General features: G+C 36.7%; 1 protein-coding gene across 5 annotated transcripts in view; it reads right to left on the bottom strand.

Annotated features, from left to right (window-relative positions):
- LOC107791730 (ABC transporter C family member 12) overlaps positions 1 to 17,014 on the bottom strand; it is a 36,377-nt gene extending 19,363 nt beyond the window's left edge. For 4 of the 5 annotated variants that reach the window (XR_012705280.1, XR_012705281.1, XM_016613847.2 and 1 more), the window contains exons 1-12: positions 16,641 to 17,014; positions 15,659 to 16,201; positions 11,763 to 11,941; positions 7,425 to 7,464; positions 6,693 to 6,846; positions 6,287 to 6,401; positions 6,116 to 6,196; positions 5,956 to 5,980; positions 4,452 to 4,508; positions 3,510 to 3,575; positions 912 to 986; positions 35 to 142 (exon numbers count right to left, since the gene is read on the bottom strand). Coding sequence is in view for 3 of the 5 variants with exons in the window: in XM_016613847.2 (XP_016469333.2) it covers positions 35 to 142; positions 912 to 986; positions 3,510 to 3,575; positions 4,452 to 4,508; positions 5,956 to 5,980; positions 6,116 to 6,196; positions 6,287 to 6,401; positions 6,693 to 6,846; positions 7,425 to 7,464; positions 11,763 to 11,941; positions 15,659 to 15,988 (1,230 nt within the window). In the remaining 2 variants the exon portion in view is untranslated. Of the gene's footprint in view, positions 1 to 34; positions 143 to 911; positions 987 to 3,509; positions 3,576 to 4,451; positions 4,509 to 5,955; positions 5,981 to 6,084; positions 6,197 to 6,286; positions 6,402 to 6,692; positions 6,847 to 7,424; positions 7,465 to 11,762; positions 11,942 to 15,658; positions 16,202 to 16,640 lie in introns of all 5 variants that reach the window. The other variant, XM_075244614.1, reaches the window with a different exon arrangement.
- Between the last annotated feature and the right edge of the window lie 208 nt (positions 17,015 to 17,222).

Here is a 17,222-nt window from a genome sequence, read left to right as displayed (position 1 = left end):
ATCAAGACTTAAGATATTGTTGCTCCAAGCATACCTGAAGTGCATTAGCATCAGTTGTGATCATATTTGTAATTTTTCCAGATGGAAACTGCTTACGGCCCTCAAGTGTTAATCTTACAGATTTGCGGAATATGGAAGCCACCTAAATGCAATAAAATACATGACTACCATTAAGTCAACTTGCAAGACTTAGACAGCTTAATATTTTATAAGTAGTTTCTTCAAAGTCAGAAACGGCTTCTAATTGTCAGAGTGGGTGTTCATTCACCATATAAGATGAAAAAGAATAACAGGCGAATAAGGACATCAACTGGTAATGTGTTTGCAGAAAAGGTGAAAGGTGAATGACATATCATTTGTCTCCACAAAAAGTATGATTTCGAACTAAGTATACTAAAGTTACGTCTTTTTGCTGTATTTTTTACTCTACGTTCACCAAAGAGCAAAATTTTGTGTTGTATAGTGTTTAAAGCCATAACCACAAAGTTGTGGAAGCGTGCAAAAACTTTCTATATCTAGAAAGAGTTTAACTTTAAACTTCTCATTTTACCGTTAATGCGATGATGTATAGCCAACAAATATCTATGCCTTGTTTTAGACCACAACTTTCAAAAGTCTTTCTTTCTTTCAAAACTCCATGCTCATTCAAACATCATTATATAAAATGGGATGGAGGGAGCATGTGATCATCAAAGCTATTCTACAAAAAAAAAGGAAAAAAAGAAATTGGTTTTATCATGATTTACCTTTGCACTAAAGTATAGAACAAGGTAAAAGCAAACATTATAGGGAATTAATCATGTGAGGCAGTGTGCTTAAGTTGTATCGAATTAATTAAAAGCAGAAGCCACTGGAGGAGAAATCCAAAAATAACAATAGGACATGCACTGTAGTTTTGAGAAAGATCATACCAGAGTCGATCTCATCCTGAAACCAACACGCATGACGTTCTGAAAGTACTGAGCTTCACATAGTACTCCAAATGACTGGACCAAGTAAAAAATACAATTCAGAAAGTGTGTATACATGTATATGTGTGTGTGAGAGAGAAAGCATCGGAAAAAATATATTATTGATGTCTTAATTATAATACAATGAGCCTTATTTATAACTATACATAATACATTTTACTCCTACTGAATGTGAGACTCGGACTAATTACATAATTATATACGAGGAGCAGTGAGGGACTTGGTAAAAATATTTGCAAGCTGATCAATCGACTTCACAAACTTTGTATCAATATCTCCTGAGAGTATTTTTTCTCTGACGAAGTGAGAGTCAATCTCAATGTGTTTACTTCTCTCAAGGAACACAAGATTCGATGCAATATGGAGGGCAGCTTGATTATCACACACAAGTTCCATCTCGCTGATCTCACCAAAATTCAACTCCTTGAGCAACTGTTTGATCCAAACTAACTCACATGTTGCCATAGTCATTGCTCGATATTCTGCTTCTGCACTAGACCGAGCAATCACATTCTGTTTCTTGCTCTTCCAAGACACCAAATTACCTCCTACTAAAACACAATATCCGGACGTAGAACGTCTATCAGAAGGTGATCTTGCCCAATCAGCATCTGCGTATCCAAAGATTTGCTCATGGCCTCGATCCTCAAACAACAATCCTTTGCCTAGAGCTGATTTTATATACAGAAGAATGCGTACAACTGCATCCCACTGACTATCACATGGAGAATTCATAAGCTGACTCATAACACTCACAGGAAAAGAAATATCAAGTCTAGTCACTGTCAGGTAATTTAATTTACCAATCAACCACCTATATCTTGTAGGATCGCTAAGCGGCTCCCCCTGATCTGGCAGAAGTTTAAAATTCGGATCCATAGGAGTGTCAACAGGTCTACAACCCATCATTCTTGTCTCCTCAAGAATGTCCAACGCATACTTCCGTTGTGAGATCACAATACCTGAGCTAGACTGAGCGATCTCAAAACCCAGAAAGTACTTTAATCTGCCCAGATCCTTAGTCTGAAAGTGCTGAAAGAGATGTTACTTCAACATATTAATACCATCCTGATCATTGCCGCTAATAACATTATCGCCAACATAAACCACTAGATAAACACAGAGATTTGAAGCAGAAAGCCAATAAAACACAGAGTGATCAACTTCACTATGAGTTATGCCAAACTCCTGAATAACTGTGCTGAACTTACCAAACCAGGCTCGAGGAGACAGCTTTAGACCATAGAGGGACCGACGCAACTGACATACAAGGCCACTAGACTCCCCCTGAGTCACAAAACCAGGTGGTTGCTCCATATAAACTTCATCCTTAAGGTCACCGTGAAGAAAATCATTTTTAATGTTCAACTGATAGAGAGGCCAACGGCGAACAACAGCCATGGATTGAAAAAGGTGGACTGGTGCTATTTTAGTCACGAGAGAGAAAGTATCACTATAATCGAGCCCAAATATCTGAGTATACCCTTTGGCAACAAGATGAGCCTTAAGTCAACCAACCTGACCATCTAGACCAAATTTAACACACACCCAACAACAACCAATAGTAGATTTACCTGAAGGAAGAGGAACAAGCTCCCAAGTACCACTCGTATGTAAAACAGACATCTCGTCGATCATAGTATTGCTGGTAGATAAAAGTTGGCCAAAAAGTCGTCGGAGAAATTTGAAAGTAGTGAGACTAAATGTTAAAATAGCCGAGTTCCACACTTCAAAATAGATTTTAAAGCACCACTAGAAAGCAAAAACTTTTCTGGAAATTATTGTTCACCCCGGAAAATCACTGTTCACGCTGGAAAATTAGAAACATGGTTGGAATTTGGTTTAAATTGGATGGGTAGGCTCGGAATTAAAGGGTGAGCAAGTTGTCCTGAAGAAGCTTTGCGAAACCCTCACCGGAAAAGTCTCTATTGCCAGCGTGTGGCAGCTTTTCTGCCGGAGAAATTTTTTGGGGTTGGTCGCCGGAAGGTGATCTACCTTGTGGCGGTGGTGTTTTTCGTACAACATCGACAGAAAATGACTTTCGCGTGGACAGCCCGTAGGTCACCAGAAAAATTGCACGATGACTAAGTTCTTTCTTCCCGGTTATGCTGGAATGACGCACACAGATCCTTTCTCACCAATGCTCTAATACCACATGAGAAAGCACGGAAAAAAATATATTATAGATGTGTTAATTACAATACAATGAGCCCTATTTATAATTATACATATACATATTCTACTCCTATTCAACACACACACACACACACACACACACACACACACACACACACACACATATATATATATATATATATATATATATATATATATATATATATATATATATATATATATATATATATATATATACTTTACGGTTGGATTAAATAAAATTATTTAAATAAGACAAGCTAATCGAATGCCCAGAGAATCAAGCTTATTAACTATCCAGCCGCGAGCAAGAAGAAAACTACGTGCTATTTGAATGAAAGCAACGAATTATACGCTTTTAATATGATGAAGATTGAATCTTACCACCCCAACAAAAATCAGAAAAGCATATAGGTGGCCAACCCAAGCTGGTTCGCCTCGCTCCAGAGACTGTAAGCAATATCAAGTTAATAATGAAGAGATATAATATTAGTGAACCCAGAAGAGTGCATTACTTCCATGCATAATATGAAAACCAAAACAGCTATGGCATGCCAGAATCAGGAAGGTAACAGCTCAAAGAGGAGGAAACACAGAATGGGATTAGTCCTCCTAAAGACTCTCTTTCACAATTTACTACATATTCAATCTTGTTAGCATCGCATATGCTTATGGCTATATCTAGTGAAGGCATAATAGACTGTTCTCTATATTAAGGTAAGATGGATCACAAGCAAAACTGCCATTAAACAAAGTGCACTCTCTACCATATTATGTTCTTTAACTTGTAATTACACCAATGTCCCATTTGACATAATTTGATTGAGCTTCAAATTAACAACTTAATTTGACTTGCATATTGTATTAGCAGTGGTTGAAGAAGGTTTGGAAGTAAAGATTGATAAGCCGATGGATGGGACATTTTTAGAATAGTTAGATTTTCTCATTGAGAATTTATCACAAGTGTAGACTTTGTATTCCATATTAATTAGTCATTGACATATACTCTGATATTCATATTTGTTACTTGTCAAAAACCATATCAATGTTTACAAAATAAAAACCAGTGACCTTTCTCATATGTGTTGCGTGCAGTACTACTACAACAACAAGTCCAGTAATTTCCCACAAGTGGGGTCTGGGGAGGCCAGGGGGTAAGATGTACGCAGCCTTACCCCTACCCTGGAAGGGCAGAGAAGCTGTTTCCGATAGACCCTCGGTGTTGACTGCGTACTAACTACGAGAAAATTGCAGGTAAGTTTAAATGCATAAAACACTGAATTAGAGGAGATCAAAGTAAACAAAAGTCCAACAACCAAAAGTTACCTTTAAAAGACGATTAAGTAGTAGTGGTCCCACAAACTGGCAAAGATCACTACCAACCTAAGAATTGGCACAAAAAAAAAAAGAATATTCATATGGAACTTAAAAAATCAGAAATAGTAGAAATTTAAAAGATGACCCAAATAAGTTTCAGTTCAAGACGGGAAAGTGTAAGCCAAAAATATCTTGCCATGGTGATAGAAAATTATAGGTAACCAAAGAGAAGATTCCAGCATGAATTCTTTTAGATGGAATGATGGACAGGAGCCTGAATATCAGGATGAAGTTGAAAACTAGGAAGAAAGAAAATCAGTTTTATCAGAGAAAATTTTCTTCCCTATTAGTAAGCAAAAAGGTTACTCAATTTGGACTGCAGAGAATCCACAATCTATACAAGAGGGAGGGATGAGAAAAGACGATCTCTTCTACACTCAACTTATCCAAGAAATCAGCAAAAGCAAAGTTCTAGCGCCCCCAAATTGACCTACAACAAATATATGCATGACCGCACATTTTTCCTTCTGTTTGATCTAAATCGCACGGGTGGAAGATCTGCCTTGTGCTCCATCTTTCTCTCCTTCGTTCACCCTTCATGCATCAAAAGCTGCAGATACCTGCTTGCCACTGCTTTTCCAGTCCAACAAGCATTACAACAATTTGATTAGTTCTGCTATCACATTTTATCTTTACCCTTAATATTGTCCATTGTCTCCCTCAATACACAACACTTAATCTTGTCAGTCATCTTTATAGCTACCCTGTCATTTTCAAATCTGAAAAGGGATTTATTCTCTAAAAAGGTTCTAACCCCACACCTAAGCCAAAAAAGGAAACTCCTCCTGCACATTCACACAACAAGAAAAGGGATGTGTAGCTGTAGAACCGATTTCCACAGATCTCTACTAGCAGGTTATACATTTCTGATTTCCCTCCATTCCCCTCACTGAACTACAAGTATCTTGCTCTGTGCAAATTTCCTCTTCCTCCATTTATCTTTTCGTCTTGCAAGCATTAACGTCCTTGTCCTCTTCCCATTTCAATTTTTGCCGAATAAAACAAGTCCAGCATCCTTACCTCCTTGTAGCATTCTTAAGCCTTATTTAAACCAGAAAAGTCAATTTCCAAATATTGGCATGTGGATGCACTTAGACAAAACATGACACGCGGAGATAAAACTTAATGGCAGAGAGATTCACTTTGTCAAATGGTTCGAACTTTACTAAAAAACAAATTTATAAGGAACATAATCGAAGTGACAATTATCATCGCAGAAGACAAGTCAGCACCTTATATCATATGCAAATTGATGGTATGAAGAAAGACTTGTGAATAGTTAACTACTTTAAGAGCAGTTAGAAGAACTCAAAAGACATATTGCCAATGTTATTGGAACCTGTAGAAAATTGCAGAAAGTTATAAAACAACTCTTAACATCTAGTAGAAAAACGAAACTTCAAGGAAAAGATAACCAGATTTTATGACAAACTCCAAGGACTAAGCACATTACTTTGAAGAGGCCTCCATACCAGAACCTGTAGAAAATTGCAGAAAGATATAAGAGTAAGACTCATCTGCATAGTGGTGGAAGAAGAAGCACAAATATAGTTGCCTTCTCAATACTTAGGCAAAAGATCACTGTTGTGTATAGAATGTAGCAAAAACCATACCTGCCTCCAAGACTGCAATTCAAAGCACGAAGAAGCCATGGTTTTTTCCTCTGAGATTCTTCAGCCCAACATTTTTGGAATCTGAAAGAGTTGAAATGGATAATGTGTAACAACACTGTCTTACAGCTGATTATGCCAATATTGAGGGTAAAAGATACACCGATTACAAACCTTGCACTCAATGTCTCAGACTGATCCCATGTATCCAACTTCCAGACATCCTTTTCAGTGATTGGTCTCTTACAGCCTTGTTGCAAGAGGGGAGTTATCCATCCAAAAGAAATCCCTACCAGAGTTAAGGAACTCCAATGATCATTTGGCCATTGATAGAGGATAGTTCGATTTCCACAGGACCTCCCATTTTTCGGTTATGAAAAGTCATAAGAAAATTTGATTCAAGTTCATTAAATACAGAAGGCATAAAGTCATTGTAGTTTGAAAGAATTAACAAGAGATGAATGTCCGTAAGCGCAAATCAGTGCAATAGTTTTTACCAACTTTCTTATAGTATAACCCAAATGAAACCACTTCAGGATTAACTGGCCAGGGTTAAAACTAAAAGGCAGAACCCACTGACTTGACAGAATGCTTGCATATCTCTCAGGGCAAATACGGTCTGCTCCAACTGTTTCATCAGTATTGTCATCAATGGACTCACTCCTTAGTGGAACATAGCCAGAGAAAGGATCCAAATTAGGAAGATGAACAAGAAGCAGAGCCCCAAATAAAATCTGCATCAGACATTTCTGATTTAGTAATCCAATCTCTAATGGAACAAAATGTAGGTAATTAAGATATAATATTTGGTCTTGTACTATTAAGAACTAGTGAAACTACAACATACATCTGTTAGTTGCCCATTCATTTCAGAACAAGAGATAAACTTAAGTACCAGAATGCAGCCTGATACAAGACACAATTTCCTCCAGCTAAATATGGTCAAGATTTTCTTTGTTCCTTTGCATATGTAAAAATTTCATGACTGATCTGTTGAAGACATAATCAAGTAAATAAAAGTGTGTTCTCTCTAACAGCTTAAGCTTTTAGATGAGGTGGTTACACACTTCAACATGATCGAACTACTTGAATGTAGTCTTACGTAGTTTGATATTCAGAACACTACATATTACAGAAAAGAAATACTTCTAGACTTCATGCAAATTCAATATATCTTTTCGACAAGGTAAATCAATTCTAATCCTGGGGAAATCCCCTTGAAAGATTATATGACTGATTAATTCTGAAAGCTGGAAAAGGTGCAAAAATGCAACGAGTAAAAGCTAATAGATGATAAGGACATCACAGGTACCTGACAGATGACTGAACTGTAATAGATGTACAGTGTAAACCTGCGCAATTTAGTATAAGCTATGAGTACGCCGTGCCGATTTAGATAGCATAAGTTTACATACAGAAAAGCATCTTGCAATGCAATCAGATAGGGTTGCTTATTAAGCTATTGAACGAATGAAGACAAGTTGTGAGTCGAGAATCAAAATCCTACTGTACAGAGAACAACAGTCTAGTTCTTGCAATCCATCTCTTTCAAGTTACATGCACTCTTCTTCACTCTTCTTTTGAACAGAATATGTTCAGTTATTCCTGTTCTCATAGAGAATCTTGCAACTTCACTTCTTTGTTTAGAAAAAATAAGCCAGACCTTAAAGCCTACATATTCTTTGAAGAGGCAAAAACTTAAATGCGTTTAAAAAGGTACCAGCATAAAGTGAATAACTCTGCCCACCACAGACACGGAATCATTACTATAACTGAGGATCCAAGAAATTGTTGTAAATGAAAAAGTTTAATTGAGATTTGGCTTTTAGCAATTGAAGTATGCTCTATTTTGGGACAATTAGACTATCAGAGTGTTAACTGCCTCACCAAACACTCCACTTTTCATTCTAAAATGAAATATATCAATAGAAAGTATCATTGGGTCAGAATGCCTGTGGAAGAAAATTGTTTGAGGTTATACAGATTCACTGATGATAACCCTTCTGATATGCTACCAAAGGTGGTGACTGTAAATCAGAATCAGTTTGCAGACAACTGGCAGGCGTGAAGCCTGTCTAACACTTCTTATGCTTGAAGACTTATTGATCTCCTTTGACTGGAGGGGAAGTTTGTTGGGCCCACGCCCACTTTTCCAACCAAGTGGCCTAATTGCCATTCTCAAATTTCGTGTTGGTTTGGGTTTGGTTTAAATTCCTTTTTGTTAGATAGTTATGTGTAAATAGTCCTAGTCCCATATGTAGTAGGAGTAGAATATGTCCTAGTCTCATACGTAGTAAGAGTAGAATATGTCTTAATCCCATATGTAGCAAGAGTAGAAGATGTATTATATATAGGGCTCATTGTATCATTGTTAATAAATAAATTTTTCTCCCGTGCATTCTCACATGGTATCAGAGCTTCAGTGAGAAAATTATCGGTGCGCGTCATTCCAACGACATCCGGGAAGAAAGATCTCGTCGCCGTGCAATTTTCCGGCAACTTCGTTTTGTTCCCAGGGTTCATCACTAATACAGTGGTGCTGTGCATATACCAATACCACCATCAATCCGAAACTCTTGTGCGACCAAACCCCATAAATTCTCCATCTGAACAGAAAAGTCAGTCACCGTGTGTCTTTCTGGTTGACGACTCAAGATTGATTTGCATTATCTCCTCATCGGTAAGTGTTATGCGAAAACCAACACTACCTTCTTGTTCGGAAAAGTCAGGCGACAAAACCCCAGTCAATCGCTCCTGGCAGTTTGTCATGCACCTCCACGCTCTGCCAGAACTAGGGTTTCGGCGAGCTACAATAACTTTTCCGGCGTGTGTGAGCCATTCCGGCCACTTTTTGACAAAATTTCTTCAGGACAACTTACTCGTCCAGTGATTCCGAGCCTACCCATATAAATTATATCAAATTTTTACAACTTTTATTTTTCCAGCGTGAACAGTGATTTTCAGAAAAGTTTTCTGGTGGTGTTTTAGAACATATTTTGCAGTGTAAAATTCGGCTTGGTCTCACTATCTTCAAATTTTTCTTACGACTTTTCGGCCAACTTATGTTTATCAGCAACCAACTGGTTTTGTTGCTCAGGGGGAGTCTAGTGGCCTTGTATGTCGAATGATCAGCTACTTGCAGATATTTTTACCAAGTCCCTCACTGGTCCTCACATTGTTACATATGTAACAAGCTTGGCACATATTTTTTGTATGCACCGGCTTGAGGGGGAGTGTTAGATAGTTATGTGTAAATAGTCCTAGTCCCATATGTAGTAGGAGTAGAATATGTCCTAGTCCCATGTGTAGTAGGAATAAAATATGGCCTAGTCTCATATGTAGTAGAAGTAGAAGATGCATTATATATAGGGCTCATTGTATCATTGTTAATAAATAGATTTTTCTCCCGTGCATTCTCACACTTTTTGTTTGGATTTGGTTTCTTCTTACTTTTATAAAGGGCTCCTTAGTGGCAAAGAGAGAGATTAGAGCATCCGTTTTTAAGAAAAGAGAAAAAAAACCTCTTTGCTGCAAAATTTTTATGTGGCCTGCCAGCTTGAAATACCGTTTTTTATTCGTTCAACGGTAGAACTAGCTAAAAAAAATTCAGGATTTCCTAACATCCTATTTTTCAAAATGAATGGTAGAGATTGTGTTTAAAGATCTTTAGCTGTAGACTTGAGCCACAAACAGTTGCTTGTTTCTGTGTGATTCTTTCTCATTCTTCACTTATTTTCTTGTTACTCCTGTTGCTATTGTTTCTCCCGATTCGGCACCGGTGTTGTGACCATTTTGGAGGACTTTTGTGAATCTACTTTGGTCAAGTGGAGCTTTTGATGGACCGATGTTTTGTGGGTTTTACTCTTAGCTTTGTAGAGGTTTTTCACGAAATTGGTGTCTCTCATTCTATCGTTATTCTCTAGAGTTATCTTTTGGCTTTACACTAACTATGAAAACCATCCTGCTTAAGTTTTATTGATTCGTCATAGCTAGCTTGCGTTTGTTTATTTTTCTCACATGTTAGGATGAAATAATCCCTAGCTTCATTCAAAAAGAATTACTTCCTTTGACCAATTTTATATGACAAACTTTCCTTTTTAGCCTGTCCCAAAAAGAATGATGCCTTTCTATATTTAGAAACAATTTAACTTTAAATTTACCTAGTTTACCTTTAATGAGATGATTTAAAGCCACAAATGTCTGTGCCACAAGTTTCAAAAGTCTTTCTTTCTTTCTTAAACACTGTGTCAGTCACACCCAATGGTGTGGTCTAGTGGTCAACGAAGTGGGTTGAGAACCATGAGCTCTTAGGTTCAAACTCCAGCGGAGGCACAAAAAATACTAGGTGATCTCTTCCCATGAGTCCAAGCCTTGGAGGACATAGTTACCTGGTATCTCTTACTGGTGGGAAGTAACAGGTATTTCGTGGAACTAGTCGAGGTGCAAACAAGTCCACGGTTATCAAAAAAAATTGTGTCAGTCAAACACCATCACATAAATTGGGATGGAGGAAGTATATAAGATGTGTAAATGTAGTATTTGGGAACTTTTGGTAGCACTGGACTCATAGTCCTAAAGTTTCCTAATACAGTAGTGTATACTAAGTTTGTGATTCCAGGACACATGATTTATATCTACTCAAATTCACATCGTTTCCTCTACCTTGTTTTCCTATTGAGTTGGCTACAGGACCCCAAAATATAATTCCTATCTGGTTCCCATTTATCTTGCTAAATATTTACAATTTTTTTCATTTGTTCTTGCATCTACTACTACCAATTCACCGTGCTAGTTGCAAGTTTTATCCTACTTGACTATTAAACCACTACTCTCCTTGAACCTTGCAAACTCTCCTCTACTAACCCCTACTACAGAAAGTTAAAAGGCTTGATATATTATAAGACAAAGGCCTTCTATTAATCATATATGACAAAAATCAGCTTCTGAAATTCAGCAAGCAAATCTGAAAATCACCAACTTATTATTTACTAATTTGGCAATATGGTAGCTGGATCTTTTATTTTCCAGCATCCTTAAACAACATAAAGAACGATAAAACCCACCTTTGATCTCCACTTGCTAAGGCTCCAAATCAAATATACCAGGTTTATTTTAGTGTTTTCTTACCATCTGAGTTCCCAATGTTTCTTACCGAGCATATAATGCTAAGGATTACACATGTTTAAGCTCTTTCTGGTTTTATCTTGACGAGAACTATCTGACTAGATGCAAGGTTCTCTTGCATATACAGGAGATATTTTTCATGCATTCATGTCAGAGTAGTTTTTTTTCTTTTTAGAATTCCGTGTGCAATCCTTGTTTGCTCTTTGGGGAAGATAGGTGGAGAATTTTGTTGATTGCTCAAACTCATTTCGCTTTTGAATTGTACGGATTCCTTCGTATTTTATTTCTTACAGCCACTTCTATTAATCAAATTCTCATAATTAATGGGGAGTATATTAATATCCAACTACACTTCTTTTTCTCTGACAAATTCGTATCTAATTTCTTTTTCCTGAATAGGAAGGCCCTTGCAGCTGTCGTCCAACATTCATGAAGTTGACCAGAGCACTTGAACAAATTAATAAGCCCTGAGAAGGGAAGTTACCCCAAAGAGCTAATTTGACAAAAATAATAACATCACACTCACCTTGAGTAGAAACTCCGCATTGAAAGAATGAAGTTGAGGATCACAAGTTCACCTACCAAAACATAGATTACTCCAAATCTGACATACCATCTGAACTCTCTAATGTAGACTTTAGTTTCCACTACATTCATAATAACAATGGAAATCCAAGCAAGTGCCTGAATGCTCAAAGAAACCATCTGGAAGAAAAGAGTACATATATCAGTTGGCTATATATATGAAGAAAGAACTTTCACTAGACTGGTGTACAAGTAATGTTATCAAAATTGCACAGGTCTGTCTAACTAAAGGTAAAGAGCTCATCAGATCTATGAGCAATTGAGCATGCAAGATCTCATGCAAAAAAAATTTCTTCTCCACAGTCAGACCTACTAATCATATTGCAGACTATTGACTATCCGGCTGTTTGATATTTCAAAGAGGCATGAGCACCAATACTTGAATAACCAGCAAAGGATGTTCCAAATATCATTTGTATCAAAATCATCAAAAGAATGTGTATAATATATAACTTTGTTTTTGAAATTCATATATTGTTACATGTATAATCAAATGACAAAATCAGTGTCTACATTTTTGTCCATTATATACAGTCCATTATCCATATGCTGTTTTTGCTTCTCTTACTGTTTACAGCTCCTCCTTGGTGCTTGTACTCCATATCTGATAAAACTCAGTTCCTTTACATATCTCTAAGATATGCTCCATCAGATCCTATTTAATGACACTTCCATTTGATACATAATGAAGCTAACAAACTGATAGAGTCCATCTGTTACTTGAATTTATAAAAAGAACTACATCTGTGCTTTGCTATATATACTTGGCAGCAGCTTAGTGCTGTCACCAATATAATTTTAATTACTGATAAGAAATATGACACTTTCTCTTTTGGAACGTTTAAAAACATTTGATATCATTCTATCATGCAATATTGCTCTATATGTTTAGTACTTTCAAGAATTCAAATTCATATAATTATTCAAATTTTTAACTTTGACGTGACATTTGGTCTATCAAGCAAATTTACAACCTTTACTCTAATAGTTTTTCCACTACAGAATACACAAGTTTAATTAACATCTTAAACTCCATAGCCTTTTAAACAAAGAAGGCAATTTAAGTGACATGATGATTTTCCTTAAAACTGAGAACTTAGAGATTAATCTGTTTCATTTTGGTTACTTGAAGAAAACGCAGTGCTGAGGTTACTTAAGGAACACATTGTGTTGACTGTATGTTGAATATTCAGAAAATAGAGATGTGAGCAAAGAAGCTTGAAAAAATGACCTCGTCCACGATATTGCATAGAAAGAGAATGGCAAAGAAAAGAATAAAAAAAAAGATTCTGCTGTAATTTTGCCTCAACTACAGCTGAGGATACAATAGAGGAGGCATGGCTTCTCAAGGATGGAACCTCTCCCTCAGAAGACCGTTAAATGACTGGGAGATTGGAAGGGTGGCTAAAATGCTGAAGACTTTGGAGGCTCTGCATACTTCTTGCTTTTCAGATTGGCCATGGAAACTTGTCTGGAAAACAAGAGCCTCCTTCAAGGTGACATGTTTCACTTGGCTTGTTGTCAAAAAAGCTTGCTTGACTCATGAAGTATTACAAAAAAGGGGGATTCAGCTGAGTTCCAGTATGTGTTTTTTTTATTAGCTCCAGTATGTTTTTTGTGCCAAGAAAAGGAAGAGAGTAATAACCATCTCTTCCTACATTGCAGGATAACTGATGTATACGATGGCAGTTGTTTCTTGCCTTAGCTGAGACCCAATGGATGATGCCAAGAATCACAAAGGACCTACTATGATGTTGGAACAACATTAAAACAAAGAACACACAGAAGAAATGGTGGAGAATGGCTCCAGTATGCATAAGGTGGACTGTGTGGAAAGAAAGGAATAATAGATGTTTTGAGAATAGAACTAGTTCCATTACCATACAAAGAATTAAGTTGAATTGTTTTTAGTCTTTCTAATTCTCGTGTAAAGAGAACTATGTTTTAGATGCAGAATCACTTTTAGATTATTTGATTCCTTGTAAGACACAGGGTTCCCTGTAATATGTAATTATTTGACTGCCAGTACCATCTTAGTGCTGATGAATATACTGTTACCTTACCTTAACAAAAAAAAAATCAAATTTTGTATTGCTATAATATTTGTTATTTTAGGATTGCTATAATCCACTTGATTTATTTCAGTGCCTTCACAGGTGCTAGAACACCTAGTAGCCTTCCAGCAGGCAGAAAATTAGGGAAAGCTATTAATTCAAGACTACAATCGTAATATATAAACCCAGTGTGAGATAAATATCAGTCCTCCAGGCTATTACTTTAAAAATGTCATTGTTAACGGCTAACTCATTATAAGTGAATATATCTTAGTTCTGTTATAAACTTAAATAATAACCGATTAAGTAGATCAATTTTGTCCTTTCATGTATCTATCTAAATTCTGAAGATTCAGTAGCTAGCAAGTTCTAAAATCCTGAAACTTTTTTTTGTAGATGAGGCTGAACAGGTTCTTACGAACTTACCTCAGGACAATGACTATGGAGCATCATCTGAAGAAGCAGATGATTTGGCTATCTGTGGTGAATAGTTGTAAATTACCAACTACCACACTGCCCCTAACTGCAGCCCCTTAAAGGCCTTATATGGCTACGCTACCCCACATGTCTCATTTGGGCTTTTACCTCTCATTCTTGTCCATTTAGCAGATGAATTACTCAGGCACAGGAACTAGAGACCATAAAAACCTACATTTCAGAAGGAACTTTTCTTTCCAAATTTTGCAACCAAAAAAAAGACAAAAAGATGCAGCTGGATTCTAGATTGAACAAAGCAAGAGAAGAATTGCAAAGTAAAGACTTAAGCCTTCCATTGAGCAAGCTATAGTATTAGGAGATGTAGACAACTTAAAGTTGTCAAGCAAATCTAAGAGGTTAGCAAGATCAGATGCCTCTCTAAACATTAAGGTTATGCAAAAGATGGAACATTTCAAGAAAATGATATGCCTTCTGAGATACAAAATAAAGAGATTGGACAAATCATGTAAATAACATATACGCAACAAAGAGAGGAATGCCACCTATCTACCTATCGTCCATAAACCCAACATGGCTACCCTAGAGGATATAAGAAACAGGATAGTGAAATTACGAGATGAACTTCCTAAGACTGACAATACATGTGCCTGTGCATGCGGTTAAAAATGCAATTCAGAAATGAGTAAATCATGGTGACTTTTATTGACACTCTCCAGTGTGCAATGGATATGGAAAATCCAGTTACCTCTCAGAGTTGTCTGGTAAACAAAGTGAACTACCGAACAAACCATATGGGAATCAGAGAACCTTTAGTTTTCTAGCACTGTTAGCCTGCTTTAAAAAACAAATGACTTACCACTTTGGAATGAAAAGGGCCCAATTAGAGCAGCATAAACAAAGGACTCATATCCTTTAACCCAACTAGTTTGGGATTGGCACAAAGTGAATTGGTTGACTGTTCATGTAGTTTTGATTCCCATTATTAGTCCTTTTGGGCGATTCTTATATAAAGAATTCACTAGGACTAGTACCTTAAAGTAAATTTTTTACTAACTTCAGGCAGTTAAATTACATAGCACGCAATAGGTCACCTACCAAATACCTTAGAAATTGAAAGGGGAAGATGATTTAATTTCTTTGAAAGGAAATTTGTGCATAGTTATACATGCCAACTGCAGGTTTTCCTAATTCTGATAGGTACATGCAATTGCAGATATGCATAAACAAGTCGGTAAGAGAATGAAAACAAGCATGAGTATTGCATGAACAAAGGGAAAATCGTGATGTCAGAAGGGCATGAGAAAAATATGAAAACCCATAAACCACACTAAGAAGTAGATATAACCTCAAAAGGAGCAAGGCCAGTTTCTGCATCCAGATTGAAGATTGAGATGCCCATAAAAAATCTGAGCAAGGGTTCAGCAGCACAACAACTTCCCAGGAGGATCAATATGTAATTGTAGTATTTCGACCTCAACTTGAATCTCCGAATTTTGTGGTCCATCCTGACCAGCCATAACCGATACGCACACAACACAAAGAGAACCAAATAAGATATGCAATCAGCTGTTTCAATAGCACAAGGTGTATATGCACCAAAACCGCTATTAGTTTCTTTGGCCCATATCCCATTCGCCACCGGCTTGCAATACCAAACAAATGCATGAAAACTCATTTTCTGTAACTACTTAACTGAACATTCACCACAATAACGGTCCTCTATACTATACAACAATTACGCCTCAATCCAAGCAAGTAGGAGTTAGCTACAAATAACGGTCTTCTGTATGCCAATGAAATAGTCTGGTGTGCACTAAAGCCTATGCGTATTCAGACCCTCATCTCTTTCAATCAACCCACCATCGCCATAGCTGTATTTAACAAATTACTGCAATTAAGGAAAAAGACATACGCAGCCATTAGTTAGATGAGGAGAAATGGTGAACAAGGTGTCGAAACTCACACCAATGCTTATGACAGAAAGACTACGATTTCCCATAGGGAAACATAGGCTCCATATTTAAGTGATTTAGTAATGAGAGGAAGAATATATTTATTGATCTAACAAAATTCAACTTATTTAAACTGAATATTTAAAGTGAAAATCCGTAGGCTAAGCGGGAAAGGGCGAGAGTGGAGTTAAATACCATGACATTGAAACATGCGTACTGACACTAACCATTTACCAGCTTAGATAGACCCCTTAGCCCCAAAATTATACATTAAATTTGAGTAGTTAACTTTAAATTGAGATAATTAAGCAATGTAATACATAAAAGTAGTATCAAAATCCTGAAAAATGAGATGACGGAGTTTTGCAAGAGTACCTTTTCAACTGAAGGACTGAACTCAGCTGCATAGAAAAATGACAATCTTCAGCGGGAACTATTTATTGAGTGGCAATATATGATGACAAAAATAGTGGAAATTAAGAGATGGATAAAAAGGAAAAAAAAGTAGAATCCAACAGAGAATCTGAAAAGTGTCAAATGAACAATGTTGGAACTGCTAGCGTCATGGCTTACGGATACATTTTTTAAAACTATTAAGGACAGGAACAAAATATGAGTGTTTCTAACAATTTTGGAAGCATCTGATAGAGACTGCCGTTGAACCGAGAAATAGAAAGAAACAAAGCATACAATAGAAGTGGTATTAAAGTGATAATAAATGTTATCCTTCATTTTAGGAGTTTGTTATCACCTTCCCATTTTCTAGTGTTAGGATTTTATCGGTTTTCTGTATTCTAGTATATCGAGCTGCACAGAATCTTATCACAACAGTTTGCTCCACTATTTATGTATCACATGCCCAACTTGCAAACCAGTGTGTAAAGTACAGAGACAATAGAGAAATCTCTCTTATGTTGTATTCAAGAAGTAACAAGTATATATACAAGTACATAGAGC

Source organism: Nicotiana tabacum, chromosome 22, assembly GCF_000715075.1.
Source record: "Nicotiana tabacum cultivar K326 chromosome 22, ASM71507v2, whole genome shotgun sequence".
Lineage (NCBI taxonomy): Eukaryota > Viridiplantae > Streptophyta > Magnoliopsida > Solanales > Solanaceae > Nicotiana > Nicotiana tabacum.
The sequence above is the reverse complement of the archived record's forward strand: the minus strand, read 5'-3'. Positions and strand labels throughout refer to the sequence as shown.